At 33.8% G+C, this 25,346-nt stretch overlaps 1 protein-coding gene across 1 annotated transcript in view; it reads right to left on the bottom strand.

The window, feature by feature from the left end:
• Nucleotides 1-15,682: 15,682 nt before the first annotated feature.
• The window catches only part of LOC124369401 (E3 ubiquitin-protein ligase HUWE1-like), a 164,986-nt gene continuing 155,322 nt past the window's right edge, over nt 15,683-25,346 (bottom strand). Inside the window, exons 64-66 of the mRNA XM_046827405.1 lie at nt 24,843-25,008; nt 23,731-23,921; nt 15,683-16,221 (exon numbers count right to left, since the gene is read on the bottom strand). Coding sequence (XP_046683361.1) covers nt 16,119-16,221; nt 23,731-23,921; nt 24,843-25,008 — 460 coding nt within the window. The 3' untranslated portion in view covers nt 15,683-16,118. The remainder of the gene's footprint in view (nt 16,222-23,730; nt 23,922-24,842; nt 25,009-25,346) is intronic.

Genomic DNA, 25,346 nt, shown 5'->3' with positions numbered 1-25,346 from the left:
TTTTGTTTGAACCGTGTCACCAAACAATCTTCAGCAAATAATTATTTTGGGTAAACTTCTATAATTGAGTTAGCAACGCAATCTTCCCATGCTCCGTTACTTTTAATAACTGCAGTTTCTAAGAGCCACAAATCGCATAGATTTTAGGTTAAATTTCCCACTGTAATCACATCCTTATCTTCCGAGCTTGAGACATAAAAATGTATAAGTAACACGTTTAATACTTTTCATCCGAGTTGCAGATAGGTCATAGGTTACTCGTAGTGACCTTTGGCGGATTAGTAGCGGACTTGAGCACCATTTGCGGCATGGGGAAGAGAAGAAGTAGACGTTGGAAACAGAAGAGGACAGGGGAAAACAGAACGTTGTAGTAGTCGGAGAACAATCCAAGTGTGGAGATGGGGCAGGACGAACTGTGGTTCTTAGTTAATACCCAAAATCCCAAACCAGAAAACCATATATATTTCAATTAATTTAAAATATATCTTGATCTTCTACAAAACCATTGGAGAAACTTGACGATAATCACTGTTGTGATCCGCGAGGATAAGCAATACGCGATAGGTAGGTATCATGCAGGTGTTAGCGGTATGGATTGAAGTTATACAGCGAAAATAGGCACTGTGTCAGCATCGCCTTTCCAGCATGGTAGTTAAAAACATTATAACAAATGCTGGGTTGTAGACAGATGGCCTCAAATTCACCTATATAACGGATTCACTCCTGTGAGAACAATGCTCATGTTTGTCTCTCCACTCTGAATAATTTAAAAACGAATATCTTTCATATATCCTTTTCCAGCAAGTAAAATTAGTAATTTAGCCTGAACGCGTGGGTGATTCTTGTAATGAAACTACTTGCAAGTACTTGGGTGGTTCGGGTGGTTAGATTTTGCGGTTGTTTCTTCCACGTACCTTTTCCGGTCAGTTGGTCACAATTATTACAGAAAGTCTGCCAATGAAAAATTGGAGCACTTTAATATTTAAACACCTTCACTACGGTTCTATATAGAGTCATCTTAAGTAGTCTAAGACCACAGCACGTGTAGTTTGGCATCTACCGCAGTCAACGGGTTGAAGTGTCCGCTAACTTTTTAGTGTAGTCACAGTGAAAGATTGTCTCATAAATATTCTGTTTCATCACGATGTGAAGTTTAAAATGGAACACTGCATGGACATGACCTCAGCTATTCTTGTAGGCCTTCCTCTAGGTTTCAGTACGCTATACAACATTTACATTCTTATGTGATTACGGATATTACATTTGAATATGAGAGCTTGACGGAACTCCAAGGATGTGGCATACAGGTTCGTGACATATAAATACGCAACAAATAAAATTGCTCATATGTTTAGTAAATTGACCAAATTAAATGTTTCAGTAAAGAGGTCTGTGTCTTAAAAGCGTTTTAAATAATACAAAGCTTATATTTGTGTTTGAGTTTCAAGAGGTGGTCAGGGCAGATCTTGTTGTCTGTTTGTGAAAATGCTGAAACTCGCTAGAAGTACTTTGTGGTTAAGTTAAAGCTTATGTTTGTGTTTGAGTTTCAAGGGATGGTCAGGGCAGATCCTGTTGTCTGTGACAATGCTGGAACTCGCTAGCAGTACTTTGTGGTTAAGTTAAAGCTTATGTTTGTGTTTGAGTTTCAAGAGGTGGTCAGGGCAGATCTTGTTGTCTGTTTGTGAAAATGCTGAAACTCGCTAGAAGTACTTTGTGGTTAAGTTAAAGCTTATGTTTGTGTTTGAGTTTCAAGAGGTGGTCAGGGCAGATCTTGTTGTCTGTTTGTGAAAATGCTGAAACTCGCTAGAAGTACTTTGTGGTTAAGTTAAAGCTTATGTTTGTGTTTGAGTTTCAAGAGGTGGTCAGGGCAGATCTTGTTGTCTGTTTGTGAAAATGCTGAAACTCGCTAGAAGTACTTTGTGGTTAAGTTAAAGCTTATGTTTGTGTTTGAGTTTCAAGAGGTGGTCAGGGCAGATCTTGTTGTCTGTTTGTGAAAATGCTGAAACTCGCTAGCAGTACTTTGTGGTTAAGTTAAAGCTTATGTTTGTGTTTGAGTTTCAAGAGGTGGTCAGGGCAGATCTTGTTGTCTGTTTGTGAAAATGCTGAAACTCGCTAGAAGTACTTTGTGGTTAAGTTAAAGCTTATGTTTGTGTTTGAGTTTCAAGAGGTGGTCAGGGCAGATCTTGTTGTCTGTTTGTGAAAATGCTGAAACTCGCTAGCAGTACTTTGTGGTTAAGTTAAAGCTTATGTTTGTGTTTGAGTTTCAAGAGGTGGTCAGGGCAGATCTTGTTGTCTGTTTGTGAAAATGCTGAAACTCGCTAGAAGTACTTTGTGGTTAAGTTAAAGCTTATGTTTGTGTTTGAGTTTCAAGAGGTGGTCAGGGCAGATCTTGTTGTCTGTTTGTGAAAATGCTGAAACTCGCTAGAAGTACTTTGTGGTTAAGTTAAAGCTTATGTTTGTGTTTGAGTTTCAAGAGGTGGTCAGGGCAGATCTTGTTGTCTGTTTGTGAAAATGCTGAAACTCGCTAGAAGTACTTTGTGGTTAAGTTAAAGCTTATGTTTGTGTTTGAGTTTCAAGAGGTGGTCAGGGCAGATCTTGTTGTCTGTTTGTGAAAATGCTGAAACTCGCTAGAAGTACTTTGTGGTTAAGTTAAAGCTTATGTTTGTGTTTGAGTTTCAAGGGATGGTCAGGGCAGATCCTGTTGTCTGTTTGTGACAATGCTGGAACTCGCTAGCAATACTTTGTGGTTAAGTTATGTAAAATGAGAATAACAAATTTGAATACAACACAGAAAGCCCAAGTTTAAACGGTTCTATACATAACGTGCATACATACAGTCATACAGATAAAATAATTCGTTTCACCTTTAAGTTAGTAGCTTTGCTTACGCTCAGACACTAAAACTAAAACTTTTAACGGTTTAGGCAAAGAACGTAAAAATATCCACCCATTTCCACACAAATCATCTTCCAGTCGTGTTTTTAGAATTTCGAATTAGGACATCACAAAATGGAGATTTTAAAAAAACTATGTTCTATTATTATTAAAGATGAAAAAGAGTCCCTAACTCTTCTTAGAGGAGTAACCTAAGATTATTATTACGAGTAAATCATACGAAGTTAGTCAAAACCCTAAAGTTTCATCTTTCTATCTGCATTGTATGATAAGTAGTTTTATTTTGTTCAGCTAGAGCAGATATCGACCGCAGCGTGAGGTTGTGGTTCGTTTGGTTGATATTGCGCTATTACGTGTTGTGCAGATGCTACGTCATGCATCTTTCTGGGCGAACAATCTTTACAGCCGACTTGTTGGTTGTTCCTGTTGATTGCAAAATTAATTATTGCTCTTTATGCGCTATAATTCTTCATTCAAACGTATATTAATCATCAAAAAAACAAACAACACAAGTTTATTAGGAAATACACAGACACATTTGCAAATCTCGTGGCCAGCGATAAACACAAAAACAAACAAGAAAGTTCCTTCAGTCCATTCTTCCAGATCTGACCTCCGTGGCGTCTTTCAGTGGAGCTAACTGTTATTCACATCAATCTCCTATCTGATACAAATATCTTACTAATAACCAATCGTGTATGAAGATTGTTCAGTTTAATTGAAGTTCCTCTCTGAAATGTTTTTTTATTATATTTGTATAGTCAGTGAGCGTCTCAGGCACAAATCATAAACCACAAAATCTTGCAAGCAAATTGTAATTGTTGTATTAACTTTTCTTCCTTCTAAAAATGTACCGCCTTTTGAAACATGCCCCCTTGTCCCGGCACTGCAGCCAAGCATGATATAACTTGCCCAATTCAACTCAGCTGTGTAGACAGATAGATGTGTATTGTTGGCAGTTCCGTTTAGCGTCTGTTGACTGAATGAAAATGGATCTTCACAGTTAGGCCACAATATTTCAAGAATTTAATTGTGTCAGCAACGTTTCAATACGGTGAGAAACGAGCATATATGTTAGTTAAAGATAGAAGATGTTTTAAAACTGGAAATCAAAACTTAACAATATTGAGAGGATAACAGGATTTCGGACATTTGCCATCGTTATTGGTTACAAAATGTATAACACGTTTTGAGGATTGGAATCTATCCTCTTCGTCAGGTGGGGGAAGTATTAATACATAAAAAAAGATAAAAATAAAGATTAAGCACTAAAAATATTGCTTAATCAATTTCGTGAAACAAAAAGGTTACTCCCTTACATCATATCAGCTACTCATCATTTATTTGCCAATTTGCAATGGAGTATAACTTCATTTCCAAAGGTTTATATGACATTTTTAAACAATTTTAGCATAAAAAATGAATTTCTAACAATATTTGGAATAAACCAAAACCAAATACGGTATTTGGTTTATAAGTATCATAATCTGTCATACATGTCCGCCCACCACACTATGTATATTTTTGTTTGTATCGTAGATTTTGATAGAAGTAACTAATGCATATCTTCCCCAGGAGGGGTCACTTCTACTGGTATTGCTTCCAGTTGAACCTACGCTGGGTACAGCAAAAACCGATGTCACTTAAATCTGGGCAACCTTATGGATGCAGCACATCACTGACCGTAAATGTTAATGTTGGAGGGGTTTGTTCCCAAGAGTCAAAGGTTCCCAGCCTGGACATAAGGGTGTGTACCACCCAGAGGGTGGTACAGAACTGGCAACCCTTTCTTCCAAGGAGGCATGATTGAGATTAATGCCCAACATTCTTCCACGTGGATCTTGACAGGAGGCGGCCCCTACCTCCACCCTTACCCATCCAGAATATCCTGTCACTCTGGAAGCATCACAACGGTCCTTTTAGGACTAATTGCAGTTTCTCAACTTCTTGTCCTAAGATGAAAAAAACTAATGTAAGTTTTTCACTCCTAAATATAATAAAATTATAGTTTTATTTCAATTGTGAACATTACGTTTATTTAATGCGATCATTTGCGACATTTGTGCGAACTGATATGTCCTTGCCATAGGACTGGCATACAACTTACGTCATGTTAATAAGTGTATCCTTGTCAGGGCTGGATATAAACAACCCCTCAATTTCCCTCTCCAGACCTTCATAGTACTCATCAAAACTGCCTGCACCCAACAGTATTCAATACAGATGTCATTTTCCTTAATAAAATAAAAATATTGGTGTCGGCGGCAAAACAAGGTAGCCACATCAGTTTAGTTTTGAAATGCTGCTTCTAATCATATGATAATACAGGGCTGTTCAGAAAGTAGATTACATTTTTGTATAAATAACCAAGGTTTTAGAAATAAATCTTCCACATAAGTTTTGAAGCAACAATTAAAATACATTTCAACATACTTTACATACAAATTTAGGTAGTTATAAACAGTGAAACTTAAGACATTCCAACATCATTAAATTAATTCTGCTGCCGAGGTTTCAAACAATTGGTCACACCCTTCTATCTTTGTTGGAGCATTCTGAGTCATGTTATCATTGCTGGAATCATGCTGCATTTTGCAACGTTCAAGAAAATCAACATACAAGAGGCTTACCATCCTGTCCCAAAACCATTCACCATAGTCTTCCTTGTTAACATCATTCACATGTCTTTTTTTCAGTTTCAGAATGAATTTATGCCCCCACTCAAAAGAACGCAGTTTACATGTTTTATCCTAATTTCATATCCAGTTATAATCAATTTAAATAATGTCTGCCATAAGATTGGCGCAACAATGCCATGCAACATGTAGCATCTGCTAGACAGTCAATTTAAAATGTATTTACTAAATATTGATGAGAGATAATGTAGGTGAAAATATTTTAGAATAGTAATTAGTAATTAGAATTAGTAATATCAAAATATAGGTAGATAAATAATTTAATTTCTCAAAAAAAAGGTCTGTGGATGTAGGAATGGTACAGTAAGGCAGCAGTTTCTTCTGATAGTCGACTTAGATTAATTTGTCGATTAATAGGATAATTTGATAGGGGTAAGTTTGAAGTTGACAATGAGTCTCCCTGGCCTTGTAAATTGGATAGTCGGAGGCCAACCAAAGGCTTCGGTGATAGTTAGCTGGTTAGGAGAAGGGGTTGGTATAAAAACCACAGACACAAGCATCTCTGCGTCTTTTTAAGTACTATTTTGCATTTTAATTGTGCGTGTTTTGATTTAACTTTTTCCCCTCCAGATCTACGTGGGATTTTGCGTAAGTAGCTCTTTTATGGTCGAATTTCGATTTTCATCCTTAAAATTTGTTGTCAACTAATGCTAGCTTTCCTTTACAGAGATTATTGTATTATTTTGATACAAAAGGGAAATAAGAAGATTTGAATTCACTTAATGATTAACACGAGTTTTCTAGAGAGTACATGTCGTTGCAAGCATTGTTCAAGGTAAAGTCTTCAATTTTAATATTTTTTAAAAGTTAATTTTAATAACCATTTAGCATACAACAGTCAGAGTAATTTTTATATATCAAGATATAGAAGAATTTTTTAGTGAAACATAGTTAAATTATAGTTTGAACTCTGAGTCTGTAATAACAGTGACAGGTTGTGGTACACGAGGTACAAAGAATTTTTCAGGAAGTTTTTAATTGTTTTATTCAGCCTCGTTTATAATAGAGAAAAGTACATTTTATTTGGAATTAAATTAGAAATTTATTTTATATGAGTTTTATAAGAAAGTTAAATTTTTAGTTCAATTTTATTTTTGAAACAAGAAGTTTAATTTAATTTATTTTATTTGAAAGAAGAAAACCTTTACAACAAAAGTGTGTTGTGTAAGCTTTTGGGAATTAAATCTAAATATCTCATAAGTACAAGGATTGTTCTTTTAAGTCCAATTTAATTTGAATTTACTGAACTGCTAATTGATAAACAATTTGTAAAGTGATTTGAGAAAGTATTCTCCTGTCTAACTACCCTAATATGTAATCAAAAACTATTTTGTAAATTTACAAATAGATGAATCTGTAGCTCGCGATAATGTCACCGAGCTGAGGGCTGCTTCTCAGGATGCAGCCGGCTGTCGGTTCTCATTTGCACCTGTGAGTGAGGCGAGTATTTTTGAGGATGACTAGCAACGTAGTAGGGGATGATAATATACCTCTACGCTTTCTGAAGGATACTCTACCAATCACACTACCTATTATAGTTGTTATTTTCAATTGTTCATTGAATTCTTCTGTTTTTCCCGATATTTGGAAGCACGCCCTGGTTCGCCCTTTGAAGAAAATTATTGAAAAACATCTAACCTTCAAACTCCTACTGAACTACACCCAATAAGCATTCTCTCATGTCTCTCAAAATGTCACGAAAGAGTAGTTCACCAATAGTTTTCGTCTTATCTTAATAATTATAATATTCTGACCAAATTCCAATCTGGATTCAGATATTATCACAGTACCACTACAGCCTTATTGAAGATTACTGATGATATCCAATTGGCAATTGACAAGAGACTAGTGACAATTATGATATTATTTGATTTCTCCAGGTCTTCGACTGTGTATACCTCCCCCTCCTCCTTATCAAATTAAAGAAGTATGGTTTCTCTGATGGTTGTGTTAATTGGGTCGAGTCTTACCTTACTGGACATCAGCAATGTGTAAAGGAGGGGACTAACCACTTTTGTGTCACTACTCAACTTGGATATTGAAGCCATTAACTTTTGGGCAATACAAGGACTGAAACTAAATGAAAACAAAACGCAAGCAATGATAGTTGATAACTTTAGAATGGTAAACGGAATTAATCTTGATACCCCACCGGAACTTAAACTTAACAGTTGTGAACTAATTTACCAAAACAAACTGAAAAATGTTGGATTTATTATGGACACAAATCTCAAATGGACTGACCAAATTACGATAACGTACTGAAGAGTCTTTGCTGGCATCCACGGTCTGAAGCAGTTTGCCTTGTACCTGCCATTCAATGTTAAGGTGATGCTCATTAAGACTCTTATACTACCACACTTTGACCAATGTGATGTCGTGATGGTGACATGACCGTTGAGCAATCGGACAGACTCCAGCGTGCTCAGAACTACTGTATAAAATGTATTTTTTATCTCAGACGTCAAGAGCACGTTACACAATATTGTCAGCAATTATTGTCACTCATGAAACTTCATCAACTACATAAATTCCACATACTTTCTGTTCTACATTTAAGCATCAAAACCAAATATCCTGTTTATCTGTCCGATCATATTAACTTTATCTCTGATATTAGTAAACGACCTACAAGAAGGGGAGCCACATTACTATCACTTCCAATTTATCGTTCAACAATTTAAAAAAATTCCTTTTCTGTTCAGGCTTGTCGCCTTTGGAACGCTCTCCTCGATGATATCAGATGTATTGAGGACCGTGCTCGCTTCGGGGAGGGGGTTAGGGGCTTGCCGCTGGGGGGCCTTTGGGGGTGCTGCTTGTTGCAGTCATGTGGTCAATCAGTGTCTTAGAGTGATTGAATGTTTCTTGCTTCTTGTTCTTCATTTTGAATTTTCTTGTATTTAACATAAAATGTATAGAGATTTTCTTTTGTATATTAGTATTGAATTCATTTAAATATATAGATTTTTACTTTAAGATCATTTAATTTAGTATAGGTTAAGCATTTTTATTTTTTATATTTAAAGAATTAGTTAATACTTTACCACAATTGTATTAAACTATTGTAAATTTACTGTATACAATATGAGGTTGAGTGGTAGAGAGGGCTTGATAGCCCTAACTCCGCCTCTTTAATAACAACATTTTTCATTTCATTTCATTAATATATATAATTACGAGTAATTAGATTTTAAACTGGATAATTAAGTGCAGTTAAACTAATCAAAATATCATGTGAAATGATTTTGTGGTTTTGTGGAACTTATGGATCTCTTTACACAACACTTTGTCAAATTTGTGGTAAATTAATGTAGAGCTTTGTTATTGTAAATCAGTTGTTTCCTTGAATCTTCCAATGAGTTTTATGACCATTCCATGTCACAATGATAGGTTGTACATTCTTTGTGCTCATTTGTTAGACCTTTTTAAACCTAATGCACCATTGGCACAATTCACGTCTAGTGTTCAGATTCTTTCCGTACACTTCACACTTCCAATAAATTTCAAACTATTTTAATTGTTTTGTCGACAAATAAATTTTACTGATAGTACCTATCAAATTGTGGGATTCTAATTAAAACCTTCACTATAAAATAGCATGAAGTGATTGATACTCACAGGAGAAGCAATATACCGACTAAATGAAGAAATGCACAGACACCAAAACTGAAGCTATAGACGAAAGCATAATCTACTTTTTGGAGAGCCCTCGAATAATATATGCAGGGTTTATTAATTGATCTATAATAGGTAAATATTATTAAGTCAACAGAATGGTCTTAACTATCACAAACATAAGACAGGAAGGGTCAAGAACAACATTTACCACCTCTGTGAAAAAGGACCAGAGACAGCAGCGCACATCTTTGCTCATGTGAAGTTGTCCCTCGTGAAAAGTTCAGGCACTTTGGTAAGGTTACTATGCTACCTGAAGAAGTGGTAAGAATGAACCATAAAAGTTTCTTGCTCTACTTTGAGAGTCTAAAATGTTTTAGGTACTGCCATCATGTACACACCGGGGTTGCACCCTATGGGGTACCCGTTGCTATGCATTTTCTTATTGTTTTTTTATTGTTAGCATGTCTTGGTGGTTTGTTAAATTGGATCCTGTGCTTAAATAAATACCTCAGACTATATTGTTCATCCCGTTGAGCACACAAATGTTTAACTGTTAGGGTAAATTAATTTTTTCAGGTATCCCTTGTGGTACACGAAGAAAAATTGAAAAAAACATACTGAAATAATTTGCAAAGCCTACATACTTTTATTCTTGACTTTACTAGTCATTGTACTTAGACGTTTAACATAAAAAAACTGATTACGTTTTTTTGCCACTGTTATTGAAAAATTCAACTTATAAAAAATCAAATTCATATAAAAAAGTCCAGAAAAAAGCAGTCGCTGTGAACGTGTTAAATATGTTCATACAGAAAAAAATGTTTAATGGAATTCGTTACAAAAACATTTTGTTAGTATTGTATTTATCTTTAAAAGTATAGATAATATATGGATTTTTTTCAAACATACATACTTTTAGAATGGATATAAAAAAGTTTTTACAAGAGTTGTAAAACCACATACTATATGATAAAGGTTTACTTGATTTTCATTTTCAGTTATAATACTTGTAAGTTTTAATTTTCAACATTAAGTCCTCACTCAATTATTGGATCTGAATGAACTGATCTGATTATAGTACAGTACGCGCGCTGAAGGTTCGGCCCTGTCGTTGCCCTACTAACCAAATAAAAACATTGACTCTCCAATGATCCGTCACGGACGGCAATGTTTAATTCTCGCTCGACAATCAACTTACGGTTAGACCAACTTCCTGTACAAATAAAATTCTGAAACTTCGCAGATCTATTTTCCTGTTTATGCCAATGCTAATGGATGTATTAAGTTTCAATGTTTTATTACTTTTCTTCAATAAAATATATTTTAAAATTAACTGAGCCAAAATTGTGATACAAAAAAGTTTGTATGTGAGGATTTTTTTTATTATTTGGTCAGGAAACTTTCACCAGCGGGAAAGTTTTTCTGAATGAACTGAAGTTAATTTTAGATTTAACTTTTTTCAGATACATAGTTTAGGTTAGCCGTAACTTAGTCTGAAGTGGAATGTATCACCGACACCGCTGCCCTACAGTTTATGGCCTATTCACGTAAATGCAACACGGCAATACCATTTGAAAGTTTAACATTGAATCACTTTGCAATAGTTTATTTCTGAAAAAAAAAAAACACTTTAGGCCATAGTGGTGATCTGTGATAAACTAAAAGTTTAAACTTTAATGAAATTATGTTGAATTTCATTGTATTATATTCGAATAGAAAATGTTTTGGGGTGTATTGTTTATACACTAATTTTATGACAGATGAATGAATACGAAACACTGATGTATAAAGAATCCTGAGAACAGGGACAATAAATATTCAGACTGCAGCGGGCCAAACATTGGCGGATGTCTGCAGAACAGTTGTTATATCGGGCAATCCACCCGTCCCCCGCCATAGTCCGCTCAGTTGACTCGGAGCCGAACCTTCAGCGCGCGTACTGTAAACCCCTTAGAAGTATATTGCTGTTATAATGAGTAGATAGATCATATTTCCATCATGTACAGAGTTTATTGTTTACAATAGATTAATGCAGTCTATAATACACTGAAAGTGTGAGCATATAAACAATTAAAACTGAATTGACAATAACTAATAGGTTTAAAATGATTTGAAATGTATTTTCAGTACTAAAAAATAAAACATTATCAACATTTGTAATGTAGAAAATTATAAGGTTAAAAGTCTGTGAAGTCAACTGATGAAATATTATAATTTCAGAAAAAAAAAACAAATTAAACAATACATCGATGCTCATATTAGCCTCATAAAATAAGCTGTGATCAGTGTGTTGTCAATTATCTGAAAATCCGGCTTATTTTGATGATCTGAGCTGAATGAGCTAATCCTCCCATAATTAACAGACACATAGTTTATAAAAGAGCATATATTTTGTAAACCCCCAATTTTGTTGTAAAATGGTTAAATACTTTTGGAAAAACTCATGGGAACACATTTCTTTCATATGGGGTTAAGTATTTCGGTTTCCAGTTTTGTTACAACTTTGTGTACATAAATCTGACGAAACTATTCTAATTAGGTTCCCTGTAACAACGAGGGTTACACATTGCTTCTTTGATATAGCTCTAATTGTTCTTTGTAATACGTGTAGGACGCTTTAACACATTGACACTATGTATACATTTTAACTTACCTGACTGGTAAAGACCAATTACTGAGTTACTGGACCAATTTAGCTGATATTCAATACTTTTGTGTAGCGTATTAATACCTTCTTACAATCTTTGTAATCTACTACTAAATTCTTTTTACTAAAAATATATATAATAGATACATGTTTTTATTAAAATCTACATTTTCTCAAAATTTGTCCTGACAAAATAGTATTAAAAGTCGCCTTGAGTTTTTTCCCATAATAACAATCGCAGCATTATGGCAGAAGTATAATTTTAAAGATATAATTAATACGTATCCAAACAAAAAATTATAAAAGATTATGAGTTTTTCTCCATAGTCTAAAAAACTATCTACAAATTGTTGGACGTGTTGTCATTATATGTTTAAAATGAGACAACTCCTGTATAATTTTACAACTAAAATAAGGTCTAAAAAAGTATATGAGATTTAATATTGTTCTTGGAGGACTACAATCAAGATGTTCACCATTATAGCGGACATGACCACCAGTTTGACCACTTGTAAGTAATCATTTGAATAAATTACAATGAACCGCACAAAAAATATATAAAAGATAACATTTTATTTTTGGACAAAATTAATTTGAATCTATAGTGGAATCCACATAAAGACATTTATATTGCTTGAATCCAGTATATATGATAAATCTACACATTCAAATTATGATATCAACCTTATCATTTAAAGACTTCTCACTCACATCTTCTATGATGAGCCCTTGACTCCGTGGACTTTTTAGTTACAGTCACTGTTTGCTGAGTACCAAGAAGAAACATTTGGACACTATTTACAGAGCAGTGACAACCCTCACCTGACATAAGTGACAAGTCATATCCAGGTTGTTTAATGTGCTAAAGAGGCTGTTATGCCGGTGGCTTTAGAAGTTTAAAGGGCAGTTTTTTGGGGTCCCGAGATCGGAGAGTTAAACAGTTTATGAAAACACCAATGAAATAACTTCAATTGCAATGCAACCTGCCATGGTGTTTCATTGTTAACTCCAAAATTTCTAGTAAGACTTGAACTATATTTTAGGTCAGTGGGGAAGAATCCTAAAGTTGGAATCCGTAGCTTTCTTTGTAAAAACCTATGTAATATGATGGAGCCCTTTGATAATTTTGATGGAGAAGTAGACATAATTGAAGTAGATATTATTTCAGAATTCATTCAAAGTTTTAACTAAGTCAACATTTGTCAACAACATCTAAGCTTTTATTTGACAGAAGCACAAATATACAAAATATTACACCTATAATATTTACGATTTGGTGAAATGCCAAAAATGACACATCTGCCTGCTTCATAGGCCACCCAGCTCGCAGTACTCTTTTGTGCCCTCAAATGTAAAACTTGGAAAGCATGTTATCTGTAACCTGATTCAATGCAGTATTTTCTCAAGGTTTCCGATCTCTGTTCATAATCATGTAATGTACATCATCTTCGCTCAGTCTGTATTCTTAGATAACTCCTTGTTATTTGGCGGTCTCCAAAGGTTTAAGATTGGTAGGAATTATAGTGATGATTTTATTTAAATCAATCTTAAGCAAATATGGTTATAGGACTTGAAATTCGTGAATCGGAAAACAATTTGTAAGATTCAAAACCTTTTGATTTAACCTGTTGATTAGTAGCGCCGCAGCATCTGCGGCGCAGTGCGCCAAGGTATAGGTTAGTAACGACGCAACTGTTGCGGTTTGAACAGTTTTACTGGTTAGTTTCACCGCAATACTTGCGACTCGTAAGGGTATTGATTTCTAGACATCTAGCAGCTGTGGTAAGTACTACGGAACATCACTGGTCCAAGTAGTTCTCAGAGTATCCGTTAGATCGTAGGAGCGTTCAATTTTGTTTAGTTCTGTAACAAAGCCCTACAAGTGGCTTCGCGGGAACCAGTAGTTTACCTCTTGCCATGACATTGAAACCCGTGTTAGAGGTTATGTTTTTGTTTTTCTCATGTGATTAGTCTGATTTATTACAAACCTAATTAGTTTTGTTGCCAATGGCTGGCCGTAGCCATCTAAATGATGATGAAATACGTGAGTTCTTTTTGGATTCGGGTAGTGAAGACGAAGAATTGGATAGTGATTTATTTCCTAACAGTGTGAACGCGTCAAGTGTTAGCCTAGACGCAGATGTAGGCCTACCTACAAAATAAAATACTCAAAAATCCAAAAAATAAAAAAAGACTCACTTTTTGAGCCATGTGCACTAAAAAAACTCACTAATCAACAGGTTAACCATCATTACTGGAGGATGTGCAAAAAGTTGAAATGGAATTGAAACTTTTTACTTGAACTTAATTCAGTCAAGCCAGAATATTACTCTCATTATACAAATGTTAATTATTTTTTTGTGGAAAAAAAATAAAAGAACACAGGCAATCACAAAGACAGTAAATATACTTAAAATGGCATGAAAAGATTCTAAGAGAACGTGTTGCTGTCACAGCATTACTTGGAGCATCTTCTGTCCTTTGGCCTTGGAGATGTGTCGTGGAGCATCTCATCATTGGCGTAATGGTCCTCGTCCGTGCCCAGCTCATATCTCAGTGAGCATGACTTACCAACAGCACTGCTGGTGAGGGGCGGATGCCTGAGGAACACCCTGTCATGGCGGTGAGTGATAATTTTGCTGAAGCTCGCCACCACTTATGTACAGTGTCCCCAACAAAAATATCCGAACAAAGTGATATACAAGGACAAAAAACATTATAAGCAGGAAAATGTTTCATGCGGATAACTCAAAATTAACATATTCACTGCGGGTGAAGACAATTGTCATGCAGTACTGGCGTGTCATGCAGATGACAACAATAGCAGACATCTGCTTGCTTGGCCGCCATTGCCTCAGTGTGAGCCTAGCAGTTACCATGGAACGTTGCGCCGTTTGCCACGTGTTGTGCCTGTTTCATACGTTGCTTATTCGCAATCCGTTCGTGGTTCGCAATTTTCTTTCGCTGGCTGTGCTGTATTGTTTATTGTGTGTAGTGTATGGTGTAAGGTGACTGTGTATGTGTTTATTATTGTATTTACGCAATATAGAGGACAACAATGAACTAGTAGAAGACTTTATGAGTGAACAGGACAATTCCGATTCAAGTTCAGAGAGTTCTGCCGATGTGAGTTCAGTCCATGTTTATGGACTGTTTTCAATTTTTTAAACAAAAGTTTTTTTCACTATTTGTGCAATAGACAATGTCTTCCGCGAGTGACAGTGCCATTCGGGAGTAATAGACCCAGTGTCCTGCAGTACTGACTAAGCGAGGACTGGTGCCAGGTGCGGCTGACAATTGTCACAGTTATGACGTCACCAAATCTGGCAGTGGGGTTACCTGGACAACCTTGTACAACCTTTTTGACTGCTCTGACTTCATTTTGGGCAAGGTAAAAAAAAAAAATCCCCGCATTTACCATGACCGGTCAAATTTTTTTCAGCAGTGAATGTGTTAAAAATATTTTGCACTAAAATTTTGTTAACTGTTAAAAAAGACGCTATAAACAGGAAAACCTTATATGCAAGAGATGTTCACTGTATCAAAATACCTCATATAATTTTCATCTAAAAACAAACATTTTACTATTTTGGGTTTAGATCCTGTACCCTTACCTTTATGAGTACATAGCAGTCACGTTCCAGAGTGTCAACACTCAACAAAGGATTACTCAGTTGTTGAGTTATTTATAAAGACAATTATGAGAATATTGTTTTGGCTCACATATTTTTTTCAACTGTGTAATATGAAAATAATGTACTTTAAATTAGCTATTTTGTAAACACTGTATTCCTAGGGAAAGGGTTAAGGAAAAATAAAAATATAATCCATTTAAAAAACTTTATTCTATATAGTAAACATTTCAACAACTTACTTAAATTATACGAAAATAATGCATTAGTTCAAATTATGCTTACTTCTCAAAATTAACATTTAAAATACAAAACGTAACTTTTTACAATATCGAACAAAATTAATATTCTATTTTAACACAGTAACATAGTGTGTCGTGTGACTTCATTACATTCCAGTTACAAAATTGCATATTTTAAACTTTATGTAAAATAATATTGTTCCTTAAAAGGTCATGTTTTCGTTTCTTCTTAATAATGTATAGCATTGTGTGTGGGTAAATAAGTTTCCATGACATTATTTTATGTGAACTTCTGGAATATTATTTAGTTAAAACTAGGAAATAGTAATCTGTTTGTTTTGAAAATTACGCTCAGTCTCAAAAATTGAACCCTAACATGTCTTAATTCTTAGGCAAACCCAAAGCCCTCTGAACACTCGTGGATAGCTTTGAGAAGGTATAACCGCAGCTTCGTGTAAGTCTCATATACAGGCAGATCCAACTGGTTAAAACTGAAACAAAACAGTTACGTGGTAGTGACATATGAACAAAACACAGAACTGCTACTTCTCAAACTATTCAAAAATCAAAATAGCGAGTCAAAAGAAAATTATATATCTCCCTAGCTCTTGTTTGTGTTAAGTCTAAACATTGTAACAATACTTGAGATAGCATTATTAGAATACTCAATAAGAATTCTGTATAAATGACATAATTCAAATGCAAGTTGATTAGTCTGTAATGTCTGTGATGTTTATTTTAATGACATTGACTTCAGACCAAAAATGCTGAAAGAAATTATTGATACTATACAATACTAAATCTATTAATAAATATTCATGAAAGACAGCCATCACATGAGACATGCAAGATTACTGAGGAACAAGTATCTGCTGCAAAAAATACAAAGTGTCAACAGGAATTTGAAGATTCTTTAAGTCTTATTCCTGGTATGGAGAAGTGGTCAGTGGTGAAAAGGAAAAGTATGCAGGGACGCTTTAACCATCGGAGTTCTTTGATGCAAGATAAGACAACCTCACAGACTGTTACTGCAAATAAGTACAGCATTTTAGATAGACTCTCAGAAATTTGTACAGAAAGAAAATGAATCATATGATAAAAATCATTGCATTAAGAACCATATTAAGAAAAATAATATTGGTACTGATAAATCTTACAGTGGGAAAGGTAAAACTGGTATGAAGGGCACAACATTTAAATTTCAGTTTAAAATGAAAGTGAACCTTTGTTCAGATAGTCAAGGTTCACTTTTGTCATCAAAATTGGAGGAGCTAAGTAATGGCAAAGTGAACTGCTTTGGGTATGTGCGAGCCTAACACTACTCTGACTCAAGTGGCTGACTCTGCTTCTTTATGGGATGATACTAGTCCAGTCATTCCTCTTAGGAGGAAGTAATGACAGTCTAAATGGAAATTTTCAGAATATTTATTCTAATTTGGAATTAAAACTCCATAATCTTAGTAAGACCAGGCCTGTCTTTATTACTACAGTTCCAATTAGATATGACAAAGATTTAAGCAGTGCCGAAAACAATGAATTTGAGACTTGTCAATAGCTACATTACTGAGTTAACAAACAGGCTGGATGATGTCTTCCTAATTAACTTGAATGGTTTCAAGAGGTTTCATTATACCGCTCACGGCCTCCACTTAAACAACAGAGGTAAATCAAAATTAGCTTATGTAATTTTAAATGCTCTTTCCTGGTGGCAGTCTAGGAACAAATCTGGAAATTTAGAAAAGATTACGACTACAAATTCCAAACATGAAAAATGTAGGATGCAACCTTCAAACTTTGATAGGCTTATAGGTCATCCTCAAAACTGTATCAATATTGTTGAGGGGGATATGGACTATGTTATTAACAATTTAAAACATAACAAGTTTCACGCTTTTTCTCACTGTATATCCAGAGACTTTAATAATGATAAAAAGATGAGTGCTGGAGTTGCTGTCTCTTTCAGAAAGCATTTTGGTAGACCATGTTCTTCGGACCTACTCAGTGAAAACTTGACATACCAGGTTTCTGTGGACGGGGCTGCTGTTTATGGTCTTGTAACTAAGCCTAATTACTACAGTAAACCATCAAAAACTGCTTATAATGAGGCCTTCATACAGCTGACAGATGACTTCAAGGCAAGGAATTTTAAAGTACTCATATGCACACCGATGGGATGTGTCCGAGATATGATTCCTACTGAGGTTTTTGCTGAAAACATTGTAAGATTTCAACGCAACACCAAAGCTTCAGTTATCATTATTACTCATGATGAAAGATCTACAAAAATACTACGTAATGGTATGAGCTACTCACAATTCGTCAAGAAGATATTGGTAGTTTTAGTTCGGAAAATCATGCTCAGGACTTTGAACAGATGAGTGAATTTCCTCTACTACCCACAGCTAAAAACTTTAGGAGAGTTCAAATGGAGGAGACAGCAGCAGATGGCAGTTCAACTCAAGATGATTTAACTTTACAATTACCCCAAGTGTCCAGTGTCAGTGTTGAAAGTCAGTCTTTGCTCTCAAATGGGTTAGGGATTAATGGTCCAAGTGTTGTTGAAGCACTAGATCTCTCAACAGCTTACTGTGTAAATGATAGTTATGATGAAGATTGTAACATTTCTGTATTATCTCCTTGTAATAGTAACAATAGTGATAGTGATGGATCAGTATTTCTTGGTTTTTCTACTCCTGTAAATAGTTGTCGTAAAATTAATGTTTCAAAAAACTGAATCAATTCCGCAACAACCTTTTTAACTTAGACAAAAATATTCACAAAGTACTAACACAGTCAAAGGACGGATTTTTACTGCATTGTAACATTCAAAGTATTAAAAGTAAGTTTGAAATTTTGGAAATAATAATTAAAAGTTTCAATGCAATTAAAATTATTTGCTTGAATGAGCATAGTGTTGATGAGGAAAATAAATGTGTTTTAAACAAAATACCCAACTTTAGATTAGCGGATGGTTTTTTTAGAAATGCATCAAGGGGTGGTTCTTGCATTCTCGTCCATGAATCTTTCTCTCTTATAAAAGCAAGGAATGATTTAAATATTTTTAATGAAGAACTATGTTTTGAAGGATCGTTTGTAGAAATAGAATGTTTAAATCTACTAGTAGTTTCTATATATAGAATCCCTGGGAGTTACGTCACTAAATTGTTTTTAATTAAATTCAGGGCCCTTTTAAATTGTTTACAAAAGGAAACTCTAAAAAAACAAGTAATTATTGCAGCAGATTTCAATATAAATGTGTTGGTGGATGACTCTACCGTCAAGTACTTTGAGAACCTAATCATTAGTTCAGGTTTCTCACTAAATGTAAGGCAACCTACAAGAATTACTAAGACCTCTAAAACATGTATTGACAATATTTTAACAAGTGTTAGCTATGTACACAACGTCTATATAAATATTGACCTAGGTTTGTCTGATCATAATGCTTTACTTGTTCAGCTGCCTAAAGGCAAAAATATCAAAAATAAAAATAACTCTTACATCTTTAAAAAACGATTATTTCCAATAAAAAAAGTTCCCTTATTTGTGGACAGACTATCCTGTTATATGGAATACTTTATTCTTGACAAGTCTGTTGATGAGAGTGTTATAAAAGATTTTTATCTATAATCAAGCTGTCTCTTGATGAAATTTTTCCTGCCAATGCTATCTCTTCCAAGCAAAGGAGAAAACCAAAGAAATGGATTACTCAGGGAATCATAAAATCCTCTGAAAATAAAAGAAGGCTTCATATTCAATCAAAGTACTGTACAGATCCTTTATTTCTAAGTTATGTCAAAAATATAAAAAAAGTGTTCAATAAGGTTGTTGTGGAAGCGAAGAAATCGTGTAATAGTTCTTATATAATAGATTCTAAAAACAAAACTAAGGCAATGTGGAATGTAATTAAAGATGAACTAGGTCTTAATAAAATCAGTAAAAATGACATTAAATTAAAGATTAATGATAAGGAGATAGATGACCCGATATCTGTAGCTAAACTTTTCAACAATCAATATACAAATATAGTAGAGATATTAAAAGTTCCAAAAGTTCCTGTCACATTACCCCCTTCACATTATCTTACATGTGAACAAAATGACATTGAGTTGCAAGTTTTTTCACCCACTAACAAAACTGAGGTCAAAAATATAATTTTAAATCTGAGCAACAGTAGTTCAAGTGGATGGGATGAGATCCCTAATAAGATACTTAAATGTTTTGTTGATACAATCTCTGATGTACTAAGTGGACTTATAAATAAGTCCTTATGTGAAGGAATTTTTCCTGAACTATTGAAGTTATCAGAAATTCACCCAATACATAAAAAGGGTTCACGTAGTGAAATAAACAATTATAGACCAATTTCTCTTCTAAGTTCGATTTAAAAAATTTATGAAAAAATTATCCATAGCAGACTTTTTGACTTTTTAGAATCTAATAACAAATTATGTAAAGAGCAGTATGGCTTTAGAAAAAATTCTAGTACACAAGCAGCTCTTTTCTCTTTCGTAAACAATACCATTGAAGCCTTGGATGAGTCAAGTTACACTGCAGGAGTTTTCTGTGACTTATCCAAGGCTTTTGATTGTGTAAACCACACACTTTTGCTGACAAAGTTAAGAAGAATGGGTGTCAAAGGCACAGCTCTTACACTATTATATTCTTATTTATTTAACCGTAAACAGAGGACAGTTATTACTAATAAATCAGGAAAATATTATTCTAATTGGGCAGATGTAAAACATGGTGTACCCCAAGGGTCAATATTAGGCCCATTGTTATTCATTATCTATGTCAATGACCTGCCAAATTACCTTCCTAAAGAAGTTTGTAGCCTCTTTTTATATGCAGATGATACAACTGCTTTAATTAGACGGAAAATGTTAAGTGACTTAGAACTGTACACCAAAGATGTCATTGACAAACTTCACAAAATTTTCCTTACTCATGGTCTGTTGTTAAATCGAGACAAGACTAATATATTACGCTTTAAATTAAGAAATGATAATTTTTGTAAAGGGTTTAGTAATAATACACACGTAGTAAAATTTTTAGGCATACATTTAGACACTAAATTAAATTTTTCCAACCATATCAATATGTTAACCCTGGAACTGGCGGTCATATTTCTCTCAGTGGCAGAGTGTTTTAGTACTTCATACATTGCCTCATATTTATTTTATTATTACATGTTTACTGTAAAGTACCTATGTCATATTATATATTTCTTTATTCAGCATTGTTCAAGGAACTTTTTTCATATAATATAATTAAAACAAAAAAAATACCCTTACTCTAACTCTTCATGAAAAAAAAAATTTTGTAGAAAAAAGAAAAGTTAGTTCAAAGTTTTTGATTTATAAAATTGTTGTTGTTAGTGATATGCAAAATCCAAAATATAGAAAAGTAAGAGCATTTAATTCTGAGTATAAATAAAACAACACATAGTTTATAAGGTATTTATTTTTACATGTGGTAAATGATACAAAAATCATACACTGACATTCGAAAGTGCTACTACCAACAAAAGTAAGAACTTCAAAGCCAACTTGGATTTGTACAATCTTGTAACTATTAGTTTATATTAATTTTCTTTTTTATTATATATATTTTTTTAATTATGTTCTGTTTAAATGTCTAAATCGGAATCCTCATCGTTGCTTATTTCATGTTAACTAGTTCTCAAATGTCACTTGAACGATTGCGGAAATTACGATCCATTATGTAAACACGCACAAAAGATTTACTATTATTGTGTTATATACACAACCATCATTACAACAAACTCAAACAAACAATAAATCAGACAGAACACCATATACAGCTGACGAAATAACAATAGCCGAATGAACCAGTTGACTCATCGCTGCGCGCGCAACTAGCAAAGTACGCGGGAGAATGTAAACACATTTCAGAGATTATAAAACGTATGGACGTGTAACGAAACGATAAAACTATTTATTAGTGTATTATTTACATAAATTGAACCTTCCTCTTTCGATTGGAATCAACGTACAACTAGTTCTCGAATGTCACTTGAACGATCGCGGAAATTACGATCCATTATGTAAACACGCACAAAAGATTTACTATTATTGTGTTATATACACAACCATCATTACAACAACCTCAAACAAACAATAAACCAGACAGAACACCATGCAGCTGACGAAATAACAATAGCCGAATGAACCAGTTGACTCATCGCTGCGCGCGCGCAACTAGCGCGGTACGCGGGAGAATGTAAACAAACAGTTCAGAGGTTATAAAACGTATGGATGTGTAACGAAACGATAAAATTATTTATTAGTGTATTATTTACATAAATTGAACCTTCCTCTTTCGATTGGTATCAATACCGATACTCTTAGATCGTGTTTTAAGTACGAAATATTGAGAAATAAAAGACGTATTAAAACGCCCGATATCGGGCGCTGCCATCTAGGATGCAACTAAAACGCCCGATATCGGGCGTTTGCCAGTTCGAGGGTTAAATAAGAAACTTAATTCAACCAGATATGCTTTGAGTATACTAGTTCGAATAACATCTTTGGAAGTTGGTTTAGCTGTATATTATGCCCATGTATACTCGATGTTGAGTTATGGAATTACTTTGTGGGGTAACTGCTCAGATGTGCAAAAACTGTTTATTAGTCAAAAGTCAATTATTAGAACAATAAGTCATTGCAACTCAAGAACAACATGTAAACCGTTATTTAAAAAATTTAACATCCTTACTTTGCCATGTATATACATTTTTGAAATGCTTAAATTAGTTCATAAGAATCCTGATCAATTTGAAAAATACAAATTTAATCATAGATACCACACAAGAAATTGTAATTTGTTTCAATATCCGGCACATAAACTAAAAAAATTTGAAACTAGTCCTCTTTATCTAGGTTTGAAATTATATAATAATATTCCACAGGCATATAAAAAACTTCCCTTATCTACATTTACTAAAAAATTAAAAGAAGTACTTTGTCAAAAAACATATTATAGTATAAATGAATTCTTTGAAGATAGTTTATGATGATAACGAATAGTAAAAATATATCTTTAAAATATCTACAATAGGTTTAGCCTTAGATTTAATCAATGTTTCTTTTTTATGTTTTATAGATCAATGTGTCAAAAGTTATTTTTTATAAGTATGAAAGTAATGTTTTAGAATAAGTTTAGTTATGTAGTTTTTAATCATTGACTATGTACCAGTTTTTATTACATTGTGATACCAGAAAACGTATTGTACAATAAATATTTGTCTATTGTCTATTGTCTAAAATCACGTTTTATGTAATCTTTCATATTTGAAAACTTTATATTATAAGATTTGTGAAAGTAGCTTAAATCGATTTACTTTGTTATAATCACTGAGCCTGACACAAGGTTGAAACAAATAATTGGTATTGATAAAAATGAAATTTATCTCCTGACAATAAATTCAAATTTCATTAATGTTGATGACATTCGAGTAAATAGGAAATGAAATGAAACTAGTAATGCCATTACAGTTTCGCCTTAACGTACAAACCTAATCACCGAATTGTGTTATAGGTAGACACAATAAACCTAGAGTTAACTACTCATTCTTCCCGTAATTGGACAACGAAAACCCATATTGCTATAGTAACTCTTTTTAACTATATTTGATATAATTGATGACAACAAACATAAAATATATTTAAAATGTAACAAAATCATTATTGAACGCAGCATTATTACACTATAAAGAGTGCCATTTCATACAGAATAAATGCATTGGCGGTGACCAATATAATGGACAGTCCACCTGACTTTGGCACACAACACGTCAACTGCACCTTGGCCAACATCTTAAAATCTTATCAGTAGAAAGGTACAAGCTCAACACATAATTGATTATTTTGTCATCAATGAATAACCAACATCTTGAAAACATTAAAGATAGTGAAATTATTTCAAACAAAGATGGGTTCAAACATTTATTGAGTCTGTTTCATTCCTCAACTTACCACGTATGAGCAGAAGGCAATCGGTCGGTTGATCTCTCATCTCGATGAATTTGGAACTTTTGTACACCGTTCATGCCCTCGAGGGCAGCAAAGCCTTGCAGAGGAACCTTGGAAGTTCCTGTGACGAACTGAAGAAACTTGGCTCTCTCAGCCTGGTCAAACTCTCGAAGGGCACGCCAGAACCACTGAATCTGTAACACATTATTAATATTATTGTATATGTACAGGTAAAAATTTGAAACACAATAGTTTGCACCTCAAACTAGTTGGTGCAATAGTCAAGTGTGTAGAAAATATGCCCCAAACTGAACAGTCTAGCAATAGTTTCTTAAAAATTTGTTTTTATTTTATTAGTAATTGATATATTTAAAAAAAAACAAACTATAATGCCATAAACTTGGGACTGAGGAATCTAGATTTTTTTACTTTGGTTACTTTTTCTAGTTCCTTCCCCTAGAATTAGAAGAATTAAATACAAATTAGAAACTGACCATTGTTCAACTCAACTCAATTCAATTCATTTATTGTCAAAAACATAAAGTGTATGGACAATCAAGATACATGTATATACAATGTGATATATAAAAGTAATAAATCAAAACGAATTAGTCATGTAAGCTAAAATGAGATAAAATAATTGAGGAGGTCTACATTTTTCTATTCCAAGTATTCTCCGACAGAAGATTATCCTACCTGGCAGTAATAAACCAAAAGATGATCAAGGATTACAGAACACTCCACTGAGCTACCACAAAAAGCCTTAGAATCAGGAACATTATGCGGTTCTCCAGAAACGTAAAAGAGGAATCATTTATAATAATATTTAAATGACTTAGATCTACAATGCTACCTAATCCAAGATTTAACAACATTTTGTATTGTTTCTGTGGATAGTTATTAATTAACTGATACAGGTACACTAGGTGAAAGACAACAAACTTAATAGATTTATTAAATGTAATAGAGTGTTACTAAAGGACATATAACATGGTGTATCAGTAACTAATGCTTTATTTTCTTTTTTTAATTTCTACTGTATCATCAAATAATTGCAACATGGATAACTTAATTTCCAAACAAAGCTACCAGACAATGTTAATGCCAAGTGTTACCTGCAAAGAGTTGGGCTGGTATTTGTAGTATTCTGTGTTGGCCTTGAGATCTTCAATATCTACATTTGGCAGTCCGGATATCAGCAATTCCAACTCTTGTTCATTGAAGATGCTTATCAGTCGCATCGGTATAATGTCATAGAATCCTTCCAAGAACGCATTCAACCTAAAAAATGTATTACATTTTAAATACTAACTCTATTAACAAATAATCATGATCTGAGGCATTTACAACCCCTTTATTACTTGTAATAAACTGATCTATGTTGTTTATTACAAGCCTGTATTACAAGTATGCTTGTCTGATTGCCTGGACATTTATATTATAGAACATTCAATTAATATGTTTATGAATTATGTTGATGAAATCATAAAGGTAACACAGCTTTTATCAGATAAAGGGATAACACTAATGGCATCAAGGACCAAACAAAGCTCAGAAACAATGTTATTACTCACAAAAAGCTCTTTAACGTTGTAAAGTAAAGTAAAAGTAAAAATGTT

The sequence above is a fragment of the Homalodisca vitripennis genome, chromosome X (genome assembly GCF_021130785.1).
Source record: "Homalodisca vitripennis isolate AUS2020 chromosome X, UT_GWSS_2.1, whole genome shotgun sequence".
Classification (NCBI taxonomy): domain Eukaryota; kingdom Metazoa; phylum Arthropoda; class Insecta; order Hemiptera; family Cicadellidae; genus Homalodisca; species Homalodisca vitripennis.
Note: the sequence above shows the minus strand (reverse complement) of the source record. Positions and strands in the feature narration are given on the sequence as shown.